General features: G+C 38.9%; 1 protein-coding gene across 12 annotated transcripts in view; it reads right to left on the bottom strand.

The window, feature by feature from the left end:
• Nucleotides 1-22,351, bottom strand: part of OSBPL6 (oxysterol binding protein like 6) — a 210,398-nt gene that overhangs the window by 79,676 nt on the left and 108,371 nt on the right. For 11 of the 12 annotated variants that reach the window (XM_021923747.2, XM_021923754.2, XM_021923744.2 and 8 more), the window contains exon 3: nucleotides 16,240-16,492. In XM_021923747.2, coding sequence (XP_021779439.1) covers nucleotides 16,240-16,341 — 102 coding nt within the window. In that variant the 5' untranslated portion in view covers nucleotides 16,342-16,492. The remainder of the gene's footprint in view (nucleotides 1-16,239; nucleotides 16,493-22,351) is intronic. The other variant, XM_021923746.2, reaches the window with a different exon arrangement.

The following is a 22,351-nucleotide window of genomic DNA, read 5'->3' as shown; positions in this document are numbered from 1 at the left end:
GCCAACATGACTGTAGTCTAGTTTACTTGGTATCAAAGACGCAGGTAAACAGATAGACAATGAGACACTTAATAATAGCTGAACAGTTTCGTACAACTCACGCAGAGAGAAACGTGACTCTCAAAATGAGAGTCCAGGAGATCTGTTGAATAGGGGTCTTTTCATTTACCTACTTAAATTTCATTACAACGATATAAAGGCACTGCTGGAAATGTTTTGGGCTGCGGCTACAAATTTCTGCATAGGCTCACTTTTTCTGCAAATTTAGGAGAGTAGTAAAGAGAATTGGTCCATTGCTCTTTGAATGTTAACTCCATTGAAATTGTTCATGTAACTATCTTAGCTAAGCTATTTTTATATTCACAGATTACCCAAAATATTTTCCAATCCAAAAATATCCAAAATAATTATATCCAAAGAAAAATATCCAAAGAAAATATCCAAAATAATTTAGAAATTTCTAAACTAGTTCTTCAAGCTTTCGGCTATTTGGTATGTCTCTCTTCTAGTTATAGCTGCTACTTTGAACGTAGCAACACTATTTCAGTGGTACTAGTAACTTTTGTAGGATAGTGTTGATGATGATGATGATGACGATGGCAGTTAATATTTACTGGTTTTTACATTCCTATCTCTATGCTTTACATGAATTACTGCATTTCATCTTCACAAGCCTTTGAATAATGACTATTAAATGATCTGCCTGACTGACCAGAGAAAGGGACATAGAGGTTAAGAGAGGCACACAGTCACTAAGGGCTGGAGTTGGAAGGTGACAAGATTTTACTCTTGAGTCAGGCTTGTAAATATGGCCTTCTGAATTAACATTAAAGCTAACGTCAAATGACAAAAATAACAGAAATTTCAAATCGCTAAATATCACAAAGCATCTTCTACCCAATCTTCTGTGGATATAGAGAAGCAGAAATGAGTGAAATAAAAAGAAAAAATTATAGCACTCTTAAATATGGTATGATCTTAGGGATAATTTCTTTGTTACCCTTACAGCACACTCAAGTTAATTTCCAATTTTATTTTTTTTCAAAAACACACTCAAACCAGACAATTTCTAATTTTCAAGAACTGAGAGCAAGTCAGCTAGCTTTTACTTTGGGGGTACAGAGTATGGGGCAGACAAAAGAACATAAGTTTTGCAGCCCTTCAGACCAGCATACCAACCCTCATCTGCTATTTACTGTGTGATGTAGACAAATCATTAACCTCTTTCAACCTCAGTGTCCTCTATCTGTAAAATGAGGATAATAATATCTACCTTGCAAGACACTGCAAGTCACAGAGTAGGCATCCAGTGTATGCGCAGTGCTGCCCAAAGGCTGGCACACAGTAGGCACCCAATAAATAGCAGCTATCATCTCAGTTATAAACATTACAGGAATAAATCTCTAGGAACCTTACACATTCCCACTGCCACAGAAAGATGACTTTCAAACACTTTGCTGGTGTCTGACATCTGGGAGCCCTTTTGGAAGTGAGGAATCCATGCCTTCCATGACCATCATGTTACCCAGCGAACCCAGTAACCATGGTCAGCGTCACCTCATGATCAGGACATCAAAATTTGGTGAGACAGCTGTTAACATGAGTTGAGACAGATGGCCTATTCTTTAATGGGAAGGCAACAGCAGTGATGGCAGCATAGATTACATCCTTCTGAATGCCTGCAGCAGATGTGTGTGGATTTTCCTTCAAAAAAGTTTTTTCTTTGTACTAGCATAAAATATTAAAATCACCAAAGCCAAAAGGCCATGGCTGAAGAAGTAGCAATTATACTACTTTCTCCATTATCTGGCCTTCACTGCAAGATGCAGAAGTGCATTCACAGTAGGTCTCTATATAAGCACCCTTAAAATGAATGAAAGTAGAAAATTTTAGAAACAGTGGCTGAAAAACGTCCACACAGCACACCTGGGAAATTCTGAAGGGAGAAAAGCAAAGTCAGCAAAGTCCCATCCCTTCCTGCACAGAATTATGAATCAGCCAGTATAGCCTCACCATTGAACTGGTCTGTTTTAAGACACCCTGTGTTGTAAGAAATACCATGTGGACCCATCAAGTGGTCCATTGATAGCAAAGAGTAGTTCAGCGATATTGACTATGAAGAGATAAAAGGTATGGGAATAAACAGCTTTTTAATTCCCATGGTTGCCTTTAAGTAGAAATAGAACCAGAACTTACTGGTGAACTTCCTCCTGATTCTGTACTCATAACACTCAACAGCATAACTAAATCAGAGGAAACCACAGCAACCAGAGTATAAGCACATACGGATCATGCTTCATTACAGCAATTATAAACAAACGGCAAATCACATAGACAAATACCAGGGCATATCAAGAGCTAATGCTCTGGAACATGTAGAGTCAGTTTAAAGCAGGAAAACTGTGACGTGAAAAGAACACTAATCTGTAATTTTCTAAAAGGCTTTTAAAATTACCCAGGATAAGGATTTTTCTTTTTTTTTTTTTTAAGAAAAAAATGTCTATTATTTATTACACTGAACAATTCTGACCACCAACAAACAATGGGGTCCAGGAGAGAAGAACATCTTGCTTCTCAACAAACTTTCCTCCCTTGCTTTAACATTTTTGAGGATTCTTTCCCAAACCTATTACATCTGAATTATGATGGTTACAAATTTTCCAACTCTGCCACACCTTCCAGTGCATTATTTTTAGTATCTTCATTAAAGGGGCAAAATAAAATAAAATAAAAATAATAAAGTTTCTGTACTTGTAATAACAAAACAATGTTGGAAACTGTCATTAAATCAGGACAAGTGAAAAATAGATCTGTTTCCAGACTCACCAGACTATAAATTTAGGAAGTACACAAAAAAATTAAAAATTAATTACACTCAATAGGATACATTAAATATGTACAGTTTTTGTATGTCAATCATACCTAAATAGTTTTAAAAACAAATGATCCGACCCATACCGCCAACTAATAAAGAACAAACAAATGAGTCACACAAAAGAAAAATCACACATTTTGGTTTACTCCTACTTTTGAGTTAAAAACACTAACAATAAAATTTGCATGCAACGATTACGGTTCCCTAAATACAACAGATGAATTATTTTATATATACATCTTATTTTTATTTATGGAGAATCAGTTAATATACACATTTGAAGTTCAACATATTATGTATTTATGAGTGGGAAGCAACCTTAAACATTTTAAACACCAGAAATATACAAAACAATTATAAGTGAAATAATACAGACAAAGTCCCTTGTGTTTTGATCCTAGAGTCAAACCATAGAAATCTCAGGTTAAGAGAACTTTGAAAAATACTGTTTCGAACATTAAAAATCATGTGTTTGAGGGAGGGAGAGAATTAACAGCCTTTCTTTGCCTTAAGGATTTTTCAGTATGATAATCACTCACATGATTTTGCTAACAATACAAGAGAAAAAAAAGAGGCCATATATCTTTTTAATATTTATGTAGGTTCATTTGAGGCAAAAAGTTGGACTGTTTTGATCACCCTTATAAACTGAGAGCATATCATTCATATACATATCATATTCATTCTTTCATTCAGCAAGTATTTATGAGAATATGTATTGATATCAGATCTTATATTTATGAGAATATATGTTCTTTCATTCAGCAAATATTCATCATATACAATATGTTCTCATAAACATTTGCTGAATGAAAGAATGAATAATGATTCACTATATATATATATATATATACACACATGCACACACACACATATATATAGTCTAAGTTCCTGCTGAGACACAATTAAGTTAAATTACTGTGAGATCAAATGTAAGCAGGAAAGAAGACAAAAGGTGACCCAGCTCATGCCTCCGCACCTCAAAGTGGTTTGAAAAACTTGTGCCAAGCTTCCCATGTGGCATAATATCCTTCATACTCATTTAACTTCTAATTTTATTCTTATTGAGGTAGGGTGTGCAATTTCATTATATTTTAATATAATACATAATGATATTTAATATTTGCTGACAATTTTATCACATTTACGACATTCCAAATACTGTTTTGTTTTTTTTTTAAATTATTTTTTATTATTATACTTTAAGTTCTAGGGTACATGTGCATAACGTGCAGGTTTGTTACATATGTATACTTGTGCCATGTTGCTGTGCTGCACCCATCAACTCGTCAGCACCCATCAACTCGTCATTTACATCAGGTATAACTCCCAATGCAATCCCTTCCCCCTCCCCCCTCCCCCCTCCCCATGATAGGCCCTGGTGTGTGATGTTCCCCTTCCCGAGTCCAAGTGATCTCATTGTTCAGTTCCCACCTATGAGTGAGAACATGCGGTGTTTGGTTTTCTGTTCTTGCGATAGTTTGCTAAGAATGATGGTTTCCAGCTGCATCCATGTCCCTACAAAGGACACAAACTCATCCTTTTTTATGGCTGCGTAGTATTCCATGGTGTATATGTGCCACATTTTCTTAATCCAGTCTGTCACTGATGGACATTTGGGTTGATTCCAAGTCTTTGCTATTGTGAATAGTGCCACAATAAACATACGTGTGCATGTGTCTTTATAGCAGCATGATTTATAATCCATTGGGTATATACCCAGTAATGGGATGGCTGGGTCATATGGTACATCTAGTTCTAGATCCTTGAGGAATCGCCATACTGTTTTCCATAATGGTTGAACTAGTTTACAATCCCACCAACAGTGTAAAAGTGTTCCTATTTCTCCACATCCTCTCCAGCACCTGTTGTTTCCTGACTTTTTAATGATCGCCATTCTAACTGGTGTGAGATGGTATCTCATTGTGGTTTTGATTTGCATTTCTCTGATGGCCAGTGATGATGAGCATTTTTTCATGTGTCTGTTGGCTGTATGAATGTCTTCTTTTGAGAAATGTCTGTTCATATCCTTTGCCCACTTTTTGATGGGGTTGTTTGTTTTTTTCTTGTAAATTTGTTTGAGTTCTTTGTAGGTTCTGGATATTAGCCCTTTGTCAGATGAGTAGATTGCAAAAATTTTCTCCCATTCTGTAGGTTGCCTGTTCACTCTGATGGTAGTTTCTTTTGCAGTGCAGAAGCTCTTTAGTTTAATGAGATCCCATTGGTCAATTTTGGCTTTTGCTGCCGTTGCTTTTGGTGTTTTAGACATGAAGTCTTTGCCCATGCCTATGTCCTGAATGGTACTACCTAGGTTTTCCTCTAGGGTTTTTATGGTATTAGGTCTAACATTTAAGTCTCTAATCCATCTTGAATTAATTTTCGTATAAGGAGTAAGGAAAGGATCCAGTTTCAGCTTTCTACTTATGGCTAGCCAATTTTCCCAGCACCATTTATTAAATAGGGAATCCTTTCCCCATTTCTTGTTTCTCTCAGGTTTGTCAAAGATTAGATGGCTGTAGATGTGTGGTATTATTTCTGAGGACTCTGTTCTGTTCCATTGGTCTATATCTCTGTTTTGGTACCAGTACCATGCTGTTTTGGTTACTGTAGCCTTGTAGTATAGTTTGAAGTCAGGTAGCGTGATGCCTCCAGCTTTGTTCTTTTGACTTAGGATTGTCTTGGAGATGCGGGCTCTTTTTTGGTTCCATATGAACTTTAAAGCAGTTTTTTCCAATTCTGTGAAGAAACTCGTTGGTAGCTTGATGGGGATGGCATTGAATCTATAAATAACCTTGGGCAGTATGGCCATTTTCACAATATTGATTCTTCCTATCCATGAGCATGGTATGTTCTTCCATTTGTTTGTGTCCTCTTTTATTTCACTGAGCAGTGGTTTGTAGTTCTCCTTAAGGAGGTCCTTTACATCCCTTGTAAGTTGGATTCCTAGGTATTTTATTCTCTTTGAAGCAAATACTGTTTTAAAGATATACACACACAAACTCATATAATACGACCTTTAGAAAAACACATTCATTGCCGAAATTTTGGGGGGAAAACAGAAAAATAGAAAGTAAAACCACACATAACCAGCAATAAACTTTTTCAATATTTTGATATATTTTATTTCAGTTTTTTTAATGCATATACACACTCAATGCTTAAAAACAAAATGAAAATAATTTTTTTTTCAATTTAATAGCCTTTTTGCTTGATTTTTGGTTTCAATGAGCAATACAGTCCTCCCTTGGTATCCTTGGGGGACTGACTCCAGGACCTTCTGCAGATACCAAAATCCACAGATGCTCAAGTCCTTTATACATAATGCCATAGTATTTGCATATAACCTATGCACATCTTTCCGTATACTTTAAATCATCTCCATATTACTTATGATACCTAATACTATGTAAATGCAATGTAAACAGTTGTTATACTGTATTGTTTTTTATTTGCATATTTTTGATCGCTGTATTGTAGCAGGGGGGATATTTTCAATCCATGGCTGGTTACATAAACGATGTTATGTATGTAACCCTTTACATGGCTCAACAATGGCTGATTCAGTCCACGGATCTGCAACCTGTGGCTACGGAGATTTTAAAAGTAAAATGTTCCCACAGCATTAAATATTCAAAAGCAATTTTAGCAGCTGTGCAATATTTCACTGCATAGCTATGAAGGAGGTTATTTAAATACTTCCTTGTTGAATGTTAGACTGTTTCTAATTTTTTTACTACTATAAGAATACATCGCCGGGCGCGGTGGCTCAAGCCTGTAATCCCAGCACTTTGGGAGGCCGAGATGGGCGGATCACGAGGTCAGGAGATCGAGACCATCCTGGCTAACACGGTGAAACCCCGTCTCTACTAAAAAATACAAAAAACTAGCCGGGCGAGGTGGCGGGCGCCTGTAGTCCCAGCTACTCGGGAGGCTGAGGCAGGAGAATGGCGTGAACCCGGGAGGCGGAGCTTGCAGTGAGCTGAGATCCGGCCACTGCACTCCAGCCTGGGCGGCAGAGCGAGACTCCGTCTCAAAAAAAAAAAAAAAAAAGGAATACATCAATAAACATTTTTTTAACTGAAATCTTTAACGTGTATCTTTGATTGTTTCCTTAGAATACATGTTTTTAGAAGCTGAGTTACTGGGTCCCATAGTATGACTTTTTAAAAAAACTGTAGTTACATACCACTAAATTTCACTCCAAAAAAGTTAAATCAATTAACATGCTTAGCAGTAATGCAGGAGAGTATCTATTTCCTTGAAACCTCACCAGTTCTGGCTATTAAAATTTTTGACAAATCAGCTCTTAATTGGGAGTTGAGGTCAGGAAGTCTGGCACTTGAAATATAAAACATACTGTATGTGCAGAACTTTCCTTTACCTTTGTAAGAATATTTCGCTTCCAGTCTAGGAGAGTTACAATGGATACCAGACAGAGGGAGGTAAGATTTTCTGTTTGTCTAAGTTGAAAATCAAATAAAGCAATTTTACAGACCTAGGGTCCTTTGGGATGATGTTTTTATAGTTCTAATGAAATACCTAAAAATGTTCTCTGTAAAGTGATCATTTCCAAAACTGAGTGAATAACAGTCTCCTGGGGAGGCTTCTGTAAATAACAGATTCTCAGGCCTTTTCAAGGACCTACTGAATGAGACCCTCTGGGCTTCATTAACTCATGATACTGTGGCCCTCTCTATTTGGTGTGATGCCTGAGAACCTAACAGGCAGTTCTAATCTTGGATCTGACAGATGAATGTGCTTCTATAAAATTGTCACCCAAAACCAGTCATCTCAAGGTAACACGAGATAACCTCTAAAGTGAAAAACTGATAAAGGCAGGCCTAGAGAACTGAAAGGCTTTGGCAGGCACAGAAAGCAGTGAACAGATTCCTAACCAAGTAGCATTGGATTCTGAATCATCTGTGGGTAACGAGTAGCTGTGTGCCATTATATAATATATAATGATATTTAATATTTGATGACACTTTTGTCATATTTACTACATTTCAAACACTGTTTTAAAGCTACACACACACACAAACTCATAAAATATGACCTTTAGGAAAACACATTCCAGGTAACAAATCTCTTTCTAGTCGTCTCAATTTCAGCACATTTGACATGGACTGAACATGTACCATAAACACCAAGCAACAGTGACAGGGATCTCCAAAAGGTGGCGATGCCAAGAAAGCTGTGGAGGTGCTCATTGTATCTAATGGAAAGGTTAACAGCAGTTGTCAATAAAACTCTCATTGCAAAAGGATGATCGAAACTTCTCATTCCAAAAGCAATACGTGTAGTAAAAATGCAAAAACTGAGAAAAGCACAGATAGCATAGAATTCACCTATGATGGCAACAGTTCATGATAGAAACTATCAACATTTTAGTCTATGTACCATTTGATTTACAGTTTCCCAGGTCATCAAGGATGTGAAAAATTACTATTATTGCTCAAGGGAAAAAATGAGGAGGCAATACCTAACTCAAAAATGATTGACAAATGCTGCCTACAAGGTTCACTTCAAAGTATACAAGAGGCCCGGACATCCAGCTTGGCAATCATTACAACATCTAATAGCGGAGGGGCCAAGAACAAGGGCTCCAGCAACTGGGTTCCAGGGAGCAAATCCTGTCTCCACTGCTCATTAGCTGTTGGCAAGACATTTCACCCCTTTGACACTTCCAGCCTTCCACAGTGAGAGCTCATGAAATACTAGCTATTGCTGGTGTTATTCTATTGGTTTGTACACACATTTTGCCGAATATTTAGACTCTTCAAAACACCCAGTTTGCATCCAAGCCACAAAAATTGGTCCCAGTCTGAGCTTTTGCAAACAAATATTATTTTCTCACTGACACTGGTCCTAAGTCCCAAAAAGTTGATTCCATGGGATGGGTGGAATCCCAAAAAGGCTAAACTGAAATTTGAATCAACTCAATAATTTAAATATACCCAGCACTCCAGAGAGGACACTGCAGATTTTCAGATCAGGTTAGTGTTTCTCTCTGAACTGACAGTTGGGTTCCAGGGTCATCCTGCAAATCCCTGGGTCCAGTGGAATTCTACACAGAGCTAATAATTCAGGTTATATTCCTCCTTACTGGTGACACTGAGGTGATTATAATTGGAGGTTAGGTATCAAATCAGGGATGCTTGACTTTCTTTTCTCTAGAAATTAGAACATTTTTGTTTGAGATAACATTCCATTTTTCACAACTCAAAGAAATCCATTTCCTATTTAGAAGATTTGACACTATGTCTCAAAGTAGTGATTTAGTTATTTCATTCAACAGAGCGATTCAAAGATGCTCCAGAGGCTCAGTCGGAAGAGACAAATTCCAATTCAGTTCATGTATATGCTGGGAGATCTTTTTATTAGCCTGTTTGTTCAACAAGAAAAATTGTTATGAAAACTTTGTACATAAAGGATAGTTGATGAGAGACATTTTTACTGTCTGGTTTTCCAGGCACCTTCTTTACTTATAATGAGTTTCCTGTATAACAGATGCTGCTGAAATCTGCTCTGAGTGGCCATGTCACTAGCCCATGGTTACACCAGCACATGGTCCCACTGAGTCACTGTTGGGAATGGCTTTAACATGTCACCAGTGGGCTTTGAATGAACAGGCCACTGTTGGTTTTGAAATGTACTGCTGTTGATAATACATAGGAAATATTTTCGATACTTGTGTAATTGAAATATATAGTTGTTAAAAGATGGACCATGATACTGAATATAGATTTTGTAAAAACTGGTAAGAAGATGAACTTCTAGCCTCTGACGACTTATTTATTTTTTATTATTTATAACTTTTTTCTTAAAATGTTCTTTATTTTATGATCTCTGAGCTTCAGCAAACTTTGAATCATTATGAAGGCTGGCTGGCTTTTTCTTCTTTGATTTTTCATTGAACAAAAAAATTGACTCATTTAAGGAATTACAAGGTCTAACCTGGTGGAGATATATATATATAAGAATTCACTCATGACAGATGCTATCAACTGAAAAGTATGCATTCCAAACCCTACATTCTCAGAGCCATAGTGTCTGATTTTCTGATACAACTTGAAAATAACACAAATAAAAATAATCTTTGGCTCCAATACAGGACTTGCTTTTGAAAACGCAGATCCTTGGGCATAATCCTAGAACTACTGAAAATGCCTCAGAAACATGTATTTTGTTAACATTCTCTAAAATATGTAGGCATAGGCCAGGCACAGTGGCTCACGCCTGTGATCTCAGCACTTATTATATAATGTGACCATAAAATGCATACTGATCAGGAAACAATAACCTTCATTTTAAAATAAAGAGAGGCTAGGTGCAGTGGCTCATGCCTGAAATCCCAGCACTTTGGGAGGTTGAGGTTGGTGGATCACTCGAGGTCAGGAGTTTGAGACTAGCTTGATGAACGTAGTGAAACCCCATCTCTACTAAAAGTACAAAAATTAGCCAGATGTGGTGGCAGGCGCCTGTAATCCCAGCTACTAGAGAGGTGGAGGCATAAGAATTACTTGAACCTGGGAGGTGGAGGTTGCAAAGAGCTGAGATTGTGCCAATGCACTCCCGCCTGGGCAACAAAGTGAGACTCTGTTTCAAAAATAAACTAAAATAGGCTGGGCATGTTGGTTCATGCCCGTAATCCCAGCACTTTGGGAGGCCGAGGCAGGTGATCACCAGAGGTCAGGAGTTCAAGACCAGCCTGGCCAACATGGTGAAACCCCATCTCTACTAAAAATACAAAGTTAGCCAAGAGAGGTGGTGCACCTGTAATCCCAGCTAATCAGAAGGCTGAGGCAGGAGAATCGCTTGAACCCAGGAGGTGGAGGTTGCAGTGAGCCAAGATTGTGCCATTGCACTCCAGCCTCGGTAACTCTCAAAATCCACTCTTGTGGGACTTGGAACTCCAAACCATATCATCTTCTCTCTCTGTTGTCATCTCCTGACCTCATGATTATTCCTTCGCAGCTATCAAGACCTCTGGAGCCGAGCTCCCAATCTTCTCTCTATCCCGACTTCTCATTCATTCATTTATTCCTTCTAGTACATCCTGAGCATACCAAATGTGAGGCGCTGTACAAGGTGCTAGGAATACATTATTGAGTGAAATAAAACCCTGTTTTCATAGGGCTTACATTTCAGTGTTAGGGAATACAGGAAGGAGATACAGACATAAACAGCAAACAAACACAAAAACAAATAGATAACATGCCAGGTGGTGGTTAATGCTTTAAAGAAAAATCAAACCAGCTAAGTGGACAAGGAGAGATGAGTACATGCAGGGAAGGGCAGAGAAGGCTGCCCAAAGAAGGTACATTTGGAGACTGAGCCAAGTGTGTGACAAACCGGGGAATGGCTGGATGAAAAGCAGGTGAGGGTGAGGGGACCAGAAGTGCAAAGGCCCTGAGGTGGGTGTGTTCTTAGCACATCTGAGGAATGCACTGGAGAGAACCACGTAAAGGGAACATGGTATGCGCTCAGAGGATCAGGCAGAACCAGATTATGAATGGCCTTATAGACAATGGTCAGCAATTCAATATTATTTGGGCAGAGATGGGAAGTCACTGGAGGGTCTGGTGCAGAAGAGTGGCTCAATCTGACTTAGGCTGTGAAGGAATTACTCCAACTGCTCTGTAAAGAATGGCCTGTATGTTGGGCAAGGACAGAAGCAGGGAGACCCACTGGAAAACTATGACGATAGTCCAGGTGAAAAATGACGGGGGCTCAGACCAAGGTGGAGGGGGAGGAGGTGGCAAGCAGTCATCAGATTCCGGGTATATCCTGAAGGTAGAACCAACAGGATGATTCCTGGATTCCTGGATTTCTCACCAAATGAAAGAACAGAGTTGTCATTTACTGAGACAGTGTGAGCTGGGCAGGAGTACATTTAAGAGGGAAATTAAGAGTTCAGTTTTGGACATGTTAAACTTAAGGTGCTTTCTTAAAATCCAAGTGGAAATCACCCTTGGTAAGTTAAATATTACTGTGACTGACCTACTGACATCCAGGATCAGGGCTTACAAATTCAAACGCTTTAAAGGCAAGTCAGTCAACATAAATAAGTATTGAGGGCAGGTGAAGACTGTAGCCGATCAAAGAGTAAATATCCCAACTACACTGGAAGCCACTACTGAACCCAGTCTAGGGTTGTCATCAGAAATCTGGGATCAATGTTCCTAGACCTTCCAATTTTTTTTTCATAAAAGGAAGAATCTGTATCTGTAACAATCAAATCTTACAGGGAAAAAAGTTCCAGTCTACTAAATTCTAGAATTACTCAGTTAAATAAAAATTCTTACTTCGGGACTTATCAGTGTCCTTAATTGTGTAACGCACATTGCAAAAGAGATTTTGTTTAGCACTTCTCTAACTTATTTGACAGAAGAACTCCCTTTTAATGCAACATCTCAAGGGGCAAGCATTACTTGGCAAACACTTTGGGGAATGCTGGTTTATGGGTAAGTCCTAAGTGTTTCATCAACAATCCTTATGCTCCCTCTTTGGAAGTTTTAGGGCATATATTAATATGTTTATTACAGCTTATGAGTCATAGTTGATCACACACCACACACACACACATACACACACACACACACACAGAGGCAATTTTGCTAGATTTTCTAACAGCTCATATCAGATTTAGTGAAATGCAAATGGAACAATTATTAAAGTCTTCTAACTTGTTAAGTAACTAAGAGGAGTCTTGACGCTACCATTGGTGAAGAAACACTTAGTGAGCACAGGGCCACTGAGTCACTTTATTTCCTAGCTCCTCTCCCTTCTTTGCCAACTACACTACCTAATGTAGTGACAGGAAGGACAGCTAATTACTATTATGCACAGATGTTCTTTGTTTTACTTATCCGTGAGGAGGGAAGAAGAGAAGGACAAATAAATCAGGAATGGAAAATTTGTAATAAAAATACAAAACTAATGCTGTTGCAGGTCTTTAAAATATATCCTCCAGGATATATTAAAACATTTGAGGTTCAAGGCTGCTCTCTGAAGACTTAAGAGTACATAGTCTGTTTAAGAGAGCTCACAATACAGATGAGGAGATCAGTACATAAAAAGATAAACAATATAGAACTGTCAAATATTATCAAAAAGATCTATAAAAGCTCAGAGAAAGGAGAGGGTAAAGTAAGCTTGCATGGCCAGTGGGAGTGTCATATGAGCCGGTCTTTGATGCATAGGGAGGAAGGTGGTGAGAATTCCATGCAGGAAAGGCAAGTAGGGATAAAGACAGGGCAGTTCAGGACTATGATCAGACAAGACTGTTGAGGTTGGGAGGAAAATGGAACACAAGCCTGGACCAGATCATGCTGGACATGGGGTTCCAAGTGAGAAACTGTGGCCTTAATTGTGTAGGTAACAATGAGTCTGATGGATTTTGAGCATGAATCTGCCCTACTCAGGATATTTGAAATGGTGAGGCATAAGTGAGATAGTGAGGCAAGTGTACTCTTTAGGATCCTGGGTAGAGGTGATGAGCACTGGGCAAGGGAGCTGACAGTGGGAATAGAAGGAAATTATAATATTATGAAGGAGGAAATGATCAATAAGACTCATTAACCTATTGAATGTGGGAGAAGCAAAGGAGAAAGGCAGGCAGTGACCCTGGGTCTCTGAGAGAATGGTTATCCTGATAGCAAACTGGTTTACAGGTATTGATTTAAGACACAGTGGTACCACTCAAGCAGCAGTGCATTTAAGTAGAAATGCTCAGTCAATTCATTAGTGACCTAGGACTAGAACTTGAGAAGGAAAGGCAACCAATGTGCATTAAGATACCACTGTATTCTCAGCTATGTGCTAGATCTTAATTTAGGAGAGAAATGGGGCTGGAGTTTGCAATTTGGCACCATCTGCATAGATGTCAGTCAAATCAGGAGAATGGAAAGGATTCAATGAAGCCAAATTTATCACACTTTCTCTATGTCCCTTCACTATGAAAACAGTTATCACACAAAAATAGATGCATATAAAAAACACTATATCACATCACATCACATCACATGATCACTCAAAATATCTGAGTTCCCTAAGTTAATTCTGAGGTTTAGGCAGTGATTGAGATAAGGAAGGGAAAACAGAACTGTAATTGATCTCTTCTATTCTTCTCTCCCCTGAGGGAGGTAGCCAGACACAAAACAGGAGTCAGGAAGGAACTAGGGAAGAAAGTTTTTGGGAGAGTTTCCACCTGCCGAGATAAATAGGAGTAAAAGTAAACTCTCTCCTTAAAGAATGATAACCCTTTGAAAAGTGTCTCTTACTTTTCTAGAACTCATTATCAATGTACAGACATGCTCCTTTCATTCCCATCATAAAACTTTCCATTCACAAGCAAGTGAAGAGTCACACATTCCACCTTCAGACTCCCTCCGGCACACCAGGGTCTCAGTGTTTTCCTGTTGCTTTGCATGCCTGTGCTGGAGCTCGGGTGCAACAGGCAGAATAACAATGCTCGATAGATGTTTCTACAGCAGTCATCCATCTTTTCCATTTGCCACAATTCTCCAGAGTGAGCTGGGTCAACGGCTTCCTTCTTCCCAGCAGTCAGGAAGGTCATGCTGCTTACAATGTCTCTCTCTCTGTTTAAATGCCCAGGGAAGGGAAAAACGAAGAAGCCATAACAAGAAAGAACAGCAAGGCAGGCAAAGGTAGACTAAATTTGCAAACTTAGAAAGCATCTCAGAGGCCGGGCGCGGTGGCTCAAGCCTGTAATCCCAGCACTTTGGGAGGCGAGGCGGTCTGGGAGTCAGGGTCGAGACCATCCTGGCGGAACACGACAAACCCGTCTCTACTAAAATACATAAAAAACTAGCCGGGTGAGTGGGGCGGGCACCTGTAGTCCCAGCTTTCCGGGAGGAAGCTGAGGCAGAGAATGGAAGTAAACCGGAGGCCGGGCTGCGGTGAGCTGGGGAGTCCGGCCACTGCACTCAGCCTGGGCTACAGAGAGAGACTCCGTCAAAAAAAAAAAAAGAAAGCATCTCAGAATACGGTAGTTATTTAATATAAAAGTGTTTCCATTCCTGGTACTCTTACTTTCTTTGACTCTGCAAATGCAATACAATAAATATTATAACTGTGTGTAATCACAGATCTAATGGCATGACTACTTATAATGAACCAAATATAGGTGTCATCATAACAAAACATAACATCATAACAAAAGACACCAGTATCAAAAGTTCCCCAAGACCCTGGAGTAGAAACACGTGCCTTAGGATCTGTGAAAGATATATGCATTAACACTCCTTGATTCTTACAGATTCTCCTGGAATTCCTTGCTAAAAAGGAAGAGAAAGTGCTGGGAGGGTTTCCTAAAAAGCATCCCCAGCAGTGCATTTGCACTATCTAAAATGAATTCATGTATGAAAGTGGCTGTCTCAAGAGCCATGTCTATATGATGGCCAATCGAATGACTGATGCTCACACTCCTAGAAACTAGGCAATATGCTTTGAAAACATAAAACAGGGGGTGAGGGGTGGAGGGGGTGAAGGAGAACCTGCACGATGCTCACTAATTGACAGTTGCCAAAACGGAAAGCTTTTATAAAAAGGTAATAACACCTACTTATTGGGAATTTCCAGTGACACAACCAAGATACTATCACAGGACAAATTATGATAGAAAATAGTTATGCTCAGACCTGTGCTGGCTGAAATAACAACCTGTTTTGACAATGAAGAACATTCATACGACAAATGCTCACATAACCCTGCCAGCAGAATCGCCACTTAAACAGTAATGACACCACAAAAATAACTTGCAAAATTGGCTCAAATGGAACCATGGGCGTTTTCTACCATAATTAAGTAATAACCATTTACTTTCTCTGTTGCCTGTAAACATTGTTTGGGTTCTCACTGCTTTTAATTCCTGGTATTACAATTTTATCCGTAACCTAATTCCCGAATCTAGCTGTTACCAGATTCCACAAAAGATCGAACAGAGATTAGTGCTTGGCAGCCCAGTGACAGCCTTATAGCTTGAAGATGTCCTTTGCAGGGTTCATAGTTCCCTTTCCACCTCCATGAATGAAGAGAAGAGTGTTCAAGTTCTTGATGCTGGCTCCCCCTCCAGGTGCAGGGAGGAAAAGACAGCAGGGCTTCCCATAGCCACCCTACCAGCCTTCTGTGTCTGCCTTCTAAAAAAGAGTCCTAAATCACAGAGAAGCAACAGTGGGAGCTTCATGACATCATCAAATGTATCTACAGAAAATAATGAGTTTTCACTTGGAATAAAAGACTTTACAAAACAATTTCAGAAATAATTAGCAATCCCATCCTATCTCAATGGTATTGCATTTGCATAAAACAACCAAAGGCACTTAATGCTCTTGTCTTACCTGCCTACTGTCCCTTTGGGAGGATATCGAAGAGGAGGCACTTCTATGGGTTGGAGTGGATGTTTTATGAGCAGGGGAAATGCCCTTCTCATCTGAACTCATCGCTGCAGTTAGAGTCTCGTTTTATGCACTTAAGACCATCCCAATCTTCTCTCAAATCCACAAAGAAGTAGATGATTTTTCAGCTTCATTCCATTTCATGAATCAGGTTTGACTAGAAAAGAATGGGCAATATTCAGGGTGTCCAAACCACCTAAGAGCAAAACAAACAAGCCTCATATAAGTAAATAAAGTCAAATTAATATCATTATATTTAGGATGAAACATTAATTTGTGTTAGTGAGAGGAAGAACTCTGACACATTAGGAAATACTTCTCTCTCTAGATTTTAAAGTGGAAGATGAAAGTGTTAATATGCAAAAAAAGGACTGCCAACAGGAAAATGGGAAGAAATCATGTGCTAAAGTCATATTCTCTCCTCTTACATTTTCTTTGTTTTAAAGCAGATTATAATGCTATATTTGAGACCCTAATGCCAAGGATGCCAGATTCTCCTCCAGAAACATAATCTCTCCTACCCAATGGACTAGAATAAGAGCTCGGTCCATGTTTGTCTTTAGTTTAGCCATGGCATGTATGTGACGGTTAAATCCAACACAAAGTAGTCAGTTACAAAAGAGTTAATGCATTATGTTAACACATTATGTGCATCCTGTGATCCAGCATTTGTGAAGGTCAAGGAATACATATATCCACAGTTATTTGTACCTCAAAATTATAGCATGCCTACATGTGACTCTCAGTAACCAACACGCTTGCGAACATCTACAGATTGACAGGGTATCTCACAGCAGGGGTAAATGGAGTTCCTTCACGTATGCATAGCTAACCGCCACTTCAATTTTTTTACTTGGATTCATGTATGAAAGGTTTGCATTGTTAATATTGAGGTTAAAAGCTTATGTCAGAGAGAAACTCTTAAATTGGCCTTGTCTCCAACACAGCTATGCTAAAACGTGTTTAAAAGGTAAGCACTATGGTATAACATTAAAAGCTTAAAAAATAATATTTCCCAAAAGATAGACAATTAAAGTGAACCTTATCCTCTTATAAGAAGAAGGCCACATTCTAGCTCCCATCTTAATGCTAGTATCTTCTTGAAGGAAGTACAGAACACCAGAACATTTGTATAGGCTTGTTAACACAGGTTGGGAAGGAAAGCTGCTAGCAGGAAACAGAAATCAATCTTTAGACCACAAAAAAGTGAGACATGAACTTCAGTCTAGAAGGTGAGACACTGAATCAAGTAAATAAAAAATGATGGAGATATATGGGCATCATGAAGACAGTGAGGGAGGTGAACTAATGGATCTAGGAGTTAGAGCTGAGGTCCAAAGGATGAGGAGTTAACTAGGTACCTGGGCGTCTGGCATGACATGATCAACAGATGAGTGGTAGCCAATATGACTAGAGTCAGAGAGACGACAATATGGTGATCAAAGAAACACAGAGGCCAGTCCCTGCAGGACCTTGTAGGCCATGACAGTAGCTATGGTCTGAATGTGTGAACCAAAATTCATGTGTTAGAAGCCTAACCCCAATGCAACAGTATTGGGAAGTGAGGCCTAATGGAAGGTGTTTAGGTCATGAGGGTGGAGCCCTCGAGACTAGGTTAGTGCCACTATATAAAGAGCTTGTGATGTGGTTTGGCTGTGTTCCCACCCACATCTCATCCTGAATTGTAGTTCCCATAATCCCCATATGTCATGGGAGGAACCAGATGGGAAGTAATTTGATCATTGGGGTGGTTACCCTCATCCTGTTCTCATGAGAGGTCAAATCTGATGGTTTTATAAGGGACTTTCCCCCATTTTGCTTGGCATTTCTCCTTGCTGCTGACATGTGAAGAAGGACGTGTTTGTTTCCCCTTCTGCCATGATTGTAAGTTTCCTCAGGCCTCCCTAGTCATGCAGAACTGTGAGTCAATTAAACCGCTTTCCTTTATAAATTTGGCATTCTTGGGTACGTCTTTATTAGCAGCATGAGAATTGACTAATACAGCTTGTGGAAGTGGGTTCTCTCTCTTCTGCTCTCCTACCATATGAGGACATGGAGTTCCTCCTCTACAGAGGATGCAGCATTTGAAGTGCCTCTTGGGAGCAGAGAGACAGGCACCTACTGGTGCCTTGATTTCCCAGCCTTTGGGACTGTGAGAAAGAAATTTATGTTCTTTATAACTTACCCAGTCTTGGGTACTCTGTTATAGAAGCAGAAGGTGGACTAAGACATTGGCATTTTGATTTTTATTATAAGCATGAGAAGCCATCAAGATGTAACCAGATTTGTGTTACTAAGGGGTGACTTTGGCAGCTGTGGGGAGACTCCAAGTGGGGAAGTAAAGAAGATGAGGAGGGCCCAATCAGGACTCAGGAGAGGATGGGAGAGTGGTGGCAGAAATTCCAACACTGAGTCCTGTGTCTTGTGACTGGACGTGGTGGGGGAGGCAGGGTTAAGGCTAAATCTCAGGTCTGTGGCATTCCGAGCAAGAAATGGTAAAAGGAAATCCAAGATCCATGGGAAAGTCATGATTGTGGTTTGAGACATTGCTGAAGGCATTCAAATGGAGACAAACTCTTGGAAATGTAGGTCTGGAGCTCAGGAAAATCTAGGCTGGAGATGTAAATGTTTAATAGACTATGGTAATGATACAGATATATTGATCAGATCCTTTATAGATCATGTAAATTTCACATGTGCCAGTAAATTAAATTTTATATGGTCCTATAGTTATATTTTTAATAATCTGTAACATAATATTAATGGATTATGTCACCTGAATGTGTTATTCGGGATTTTAATGGTCACTTATTTATAGAGAATACCTAAAAGAACAAAACCAATAATTACAAGGGTAATTTTTATAAAGTGTGAAAACTGGACATTCTAGTGAATAGAACTTGTAATCCAGTCTTAAGATTTCAACTTCACTGTCACCGCAAGGAAAATAAAAGCTACTTACCCTCCAAACTGGGAGACTTTCTCTTGAAACAAAACTAGTCTTTGGACAAACAGAAATGGAAAGCGCTGTGTATCTCTTCTGTGGGCTAGAGATAGTTTCATTCATTATTGGCAAAAGGTAGTAATAAACCTCCACTTGAGAGACGATCATCTAATCTTTTTGTTTTATGAAGGCAGTCTAGTAAGTGAGTAAAGTTTCTGATGCCAAGCTGTGGTGCCAGCAAACAGAATGTAAAGACACTGCTCGGATCCTTGATTTGAAGTACTTAGCTTTCTGGTCCAAAATATTTTACAAGTAGATGCTGACTCTTGAGCCAAAAGGGAGGTACTTTTGTGATGCGTTCAAGTGCTCCCAAGGGATGAGGTTGTAACAACCTAAATAATTAAACTGTAATCCATTTGGAAGTAAATTCAATCCAAGGTATAATTCCTCTGCTGGATTTTTTTCTTTTTTAAAACTGTACTTTTTTCATTAACATCAATGCTAACACTTTGATTTTTGTTTTAATTTAAAATGACATTTTCAGGATAACTTGTTTATGATAAAAGGTCAGCATTTCAGTTGACCTATAGTTATAAATATGTTGAATAATAGCAAAATGAAGAAAAAGTAAGAGAACTTAATTCATTACAAGAATTGTTTTTGAGGTTATTGTTGTTGTTTCTAAGAATTTTTGTTATTTTTTTAACAGAAAGGGTTTCAAGTACTTTAAATATAAAGTTGAATGAGATGCCCTTTAAAGATTATTCCAACCAATTTTCAATCAAGTGTTTGACCACCTGCTCTTTTTCAAATGCATTATAAAAGTAAGTTTAAACTCTGAGAGAAGGTTATTTTTTATTCTTAGAGTGTAGGAATTGCTATAACATAAAAAAAAATTATCTCTACGAAAGAACATTTTCAGAAATTGCCTAAACAATATTCTAAACCACAGAAAGGCCATAAATTTTAAAGTCAAAACCAACATAATTACTATACTCAATGAGAAAGGTATTGTGGCTGGAAATAACAGCAATACGGGAGAGCCGAACATCTAATTTTTCTGTCTCATTCTTCCTTTATAACAGTGGGAACACCACAAGTATTGCTAAGTGCTGTAACATTTGCATTTTCATTGAGTGACATAAATCTCAGATTTATGACCCAGGGACCTAATTAAAGCAAAAGCTGGTAGGGAAGACTTCTAGAACTTGCTGTTCAAAGGCATCATAAATTGTATGTGTCCAGAAAAACACTTACCCTGGGCTAAGTTGTAATGTGCCACAACCAAGCCCCAAATGTCTTTCTCACAGTCCTGAAGGCTGATAAATCAAGGCACCAGCAGGTTAGGGCTCCGTCTCTGCTTCCAAGAGGCTTACAAGAAAGGTTTATTTTTAGCTCATTTACATGTCCTTTAGGTCAGCTGCAGACCTACCTTGAGTCCTCTTCATTCCAGGCTTCACAAATAGCCCCCAGGAGAGGCAGGGCAAAGAGGCATTGTAGAACCATGGAATGGTTCTTAGAGTTTTTGCTTGTAGGTGGTACAGGTTAGCTCACTCATGTTTTATTGGCCAAAACGAGTCACATGGCCTAGGTGAGGTCAATGATGCATGAAACTATAGTTCTCCCAGTGGGCGAGGCAGTAGATATTTGGGTATAATAATAATTTACTATATAAACTATAGGAAAAGATTAAAAGTACAGTTGAAAATATTTAAATTGACTCCAGTTACATCACTGAGAGATAACCCTTGTTAACATTTTTTGTTCTACTTTAATCAAAGTAGGAGAATAATATTCACACTATCTGCAGTATGGTTTTTCGATCGACAATATATCACTAATGGCTTTTTGGATAAACAAAGAAACTTCAACAATACCATTCTTAATCATTACAAATAAGACGACCACACAGATATACCACAATACATTGAACCATTCTTCTTTTGGGACATTTAGGTTGTACTCGGTATGTTTTGGAACAAAGAGATTTATCACAGAAGAGTTTGTAATAGTTATACATTTAGTTTTAATCATTATAAAAATGACCTTTTTCATTCCTTTCAATACTTTTTGTTTTGCTTTATCTGATATTATCTCTTCCCTTTCCACTTGTAAGTGATTAAATAAACTTTGTCCATCCTTCCCATTTAAACTTCCTGTGTGTGTGTGTGTGTGTGTGTGTGTGTGTGTGTGTATATATATATATTTTTTTTTTTTTTTCGGATGGAGTCTCGCTCTTTTGCCCAGGCTGGAGTGCAGTGGCGTGATCTCGGCTCACTGCAACCTCCACCTCCCGGGTTCAAGCAATTCTTCTGCCTCAGCCTCCTGAGTAGCTGGGATTACAGGCGCCTGCCACCATGCCAAGCTAATTCTTGTATTTTTAGTGGAGATGGGGTTTCACCATGTTGGTCAGGCTGGTCTTGAACCCCTGACCTCGTGATCCACCCACCTCAGCCTCCCAAAGTGCTGGGATTACAGGCGTGAGCCACCGCGCCCAGCCCAACTTCCTGTATATTTTATATTACGTGTCCCTCTAGTAATGATCAGGTTGAATTGTTCAAAAAATCTAATTTTAGTGAAGTATTTCCAATTTCTATTTAACGTTATAACTAATAATTGATCTTACCCCTGCCATACCATTTCGTACTTTCTATTTTTTGGGTTCTTCTTTGTTTCCTTTAATGCTTGATGGCTTTGCTTGGTAATCTGGCTTTTGGAGCATACTGACTTTCATATGGTTTTAATAGCCTTTTATATTTGACAATAATTTGAAAGATATAAGTCTCCTTTTAAAGTTCTATTTCCATTTCCCTTTAAACTTCTCTAAATCACGCTGGAACCTACAGTCTGTAAGTGACAGTTAAGAGTAAAATGGGGCTGGGTGTGGTGGCTCATGCCTGTAATCCCAGCATTTGGGAGGATAAGGAAGTAGGATCACTTGAGGCCAGTAGTTCAAGACCAGCCTGGCCAACATGGTGAAACCCTTTTTCTGCTAAAAATACACAAATTAGTTGGGCATGGTGACACATGCCTGTGATCTCGGCTATTCGGGAGGCTGAGGCACAAGAATCACTTGAGTCCGGGAGGTGGAGGTTGCAGTGACCTGAGATC

Source organism: Papio anubis, chromosome 10 (genome assembly GCF_008728515.1).
Source record: "Papio anubis isolate 15944 chromosome 10, Panubis1.0, whole genome shotgun sequence".
NCBI classification, from domain to species: Eukaryota; Metazoa; Chordata; class Mammalia; order Primates; family Cercopithecidae; genus Papio; species Papio anubis.
The sequence above is the reverse complement of the archived record's forward strand: the minus strand, read 5'-3'. Positions and strand labels throughout refer to the sequence as shown.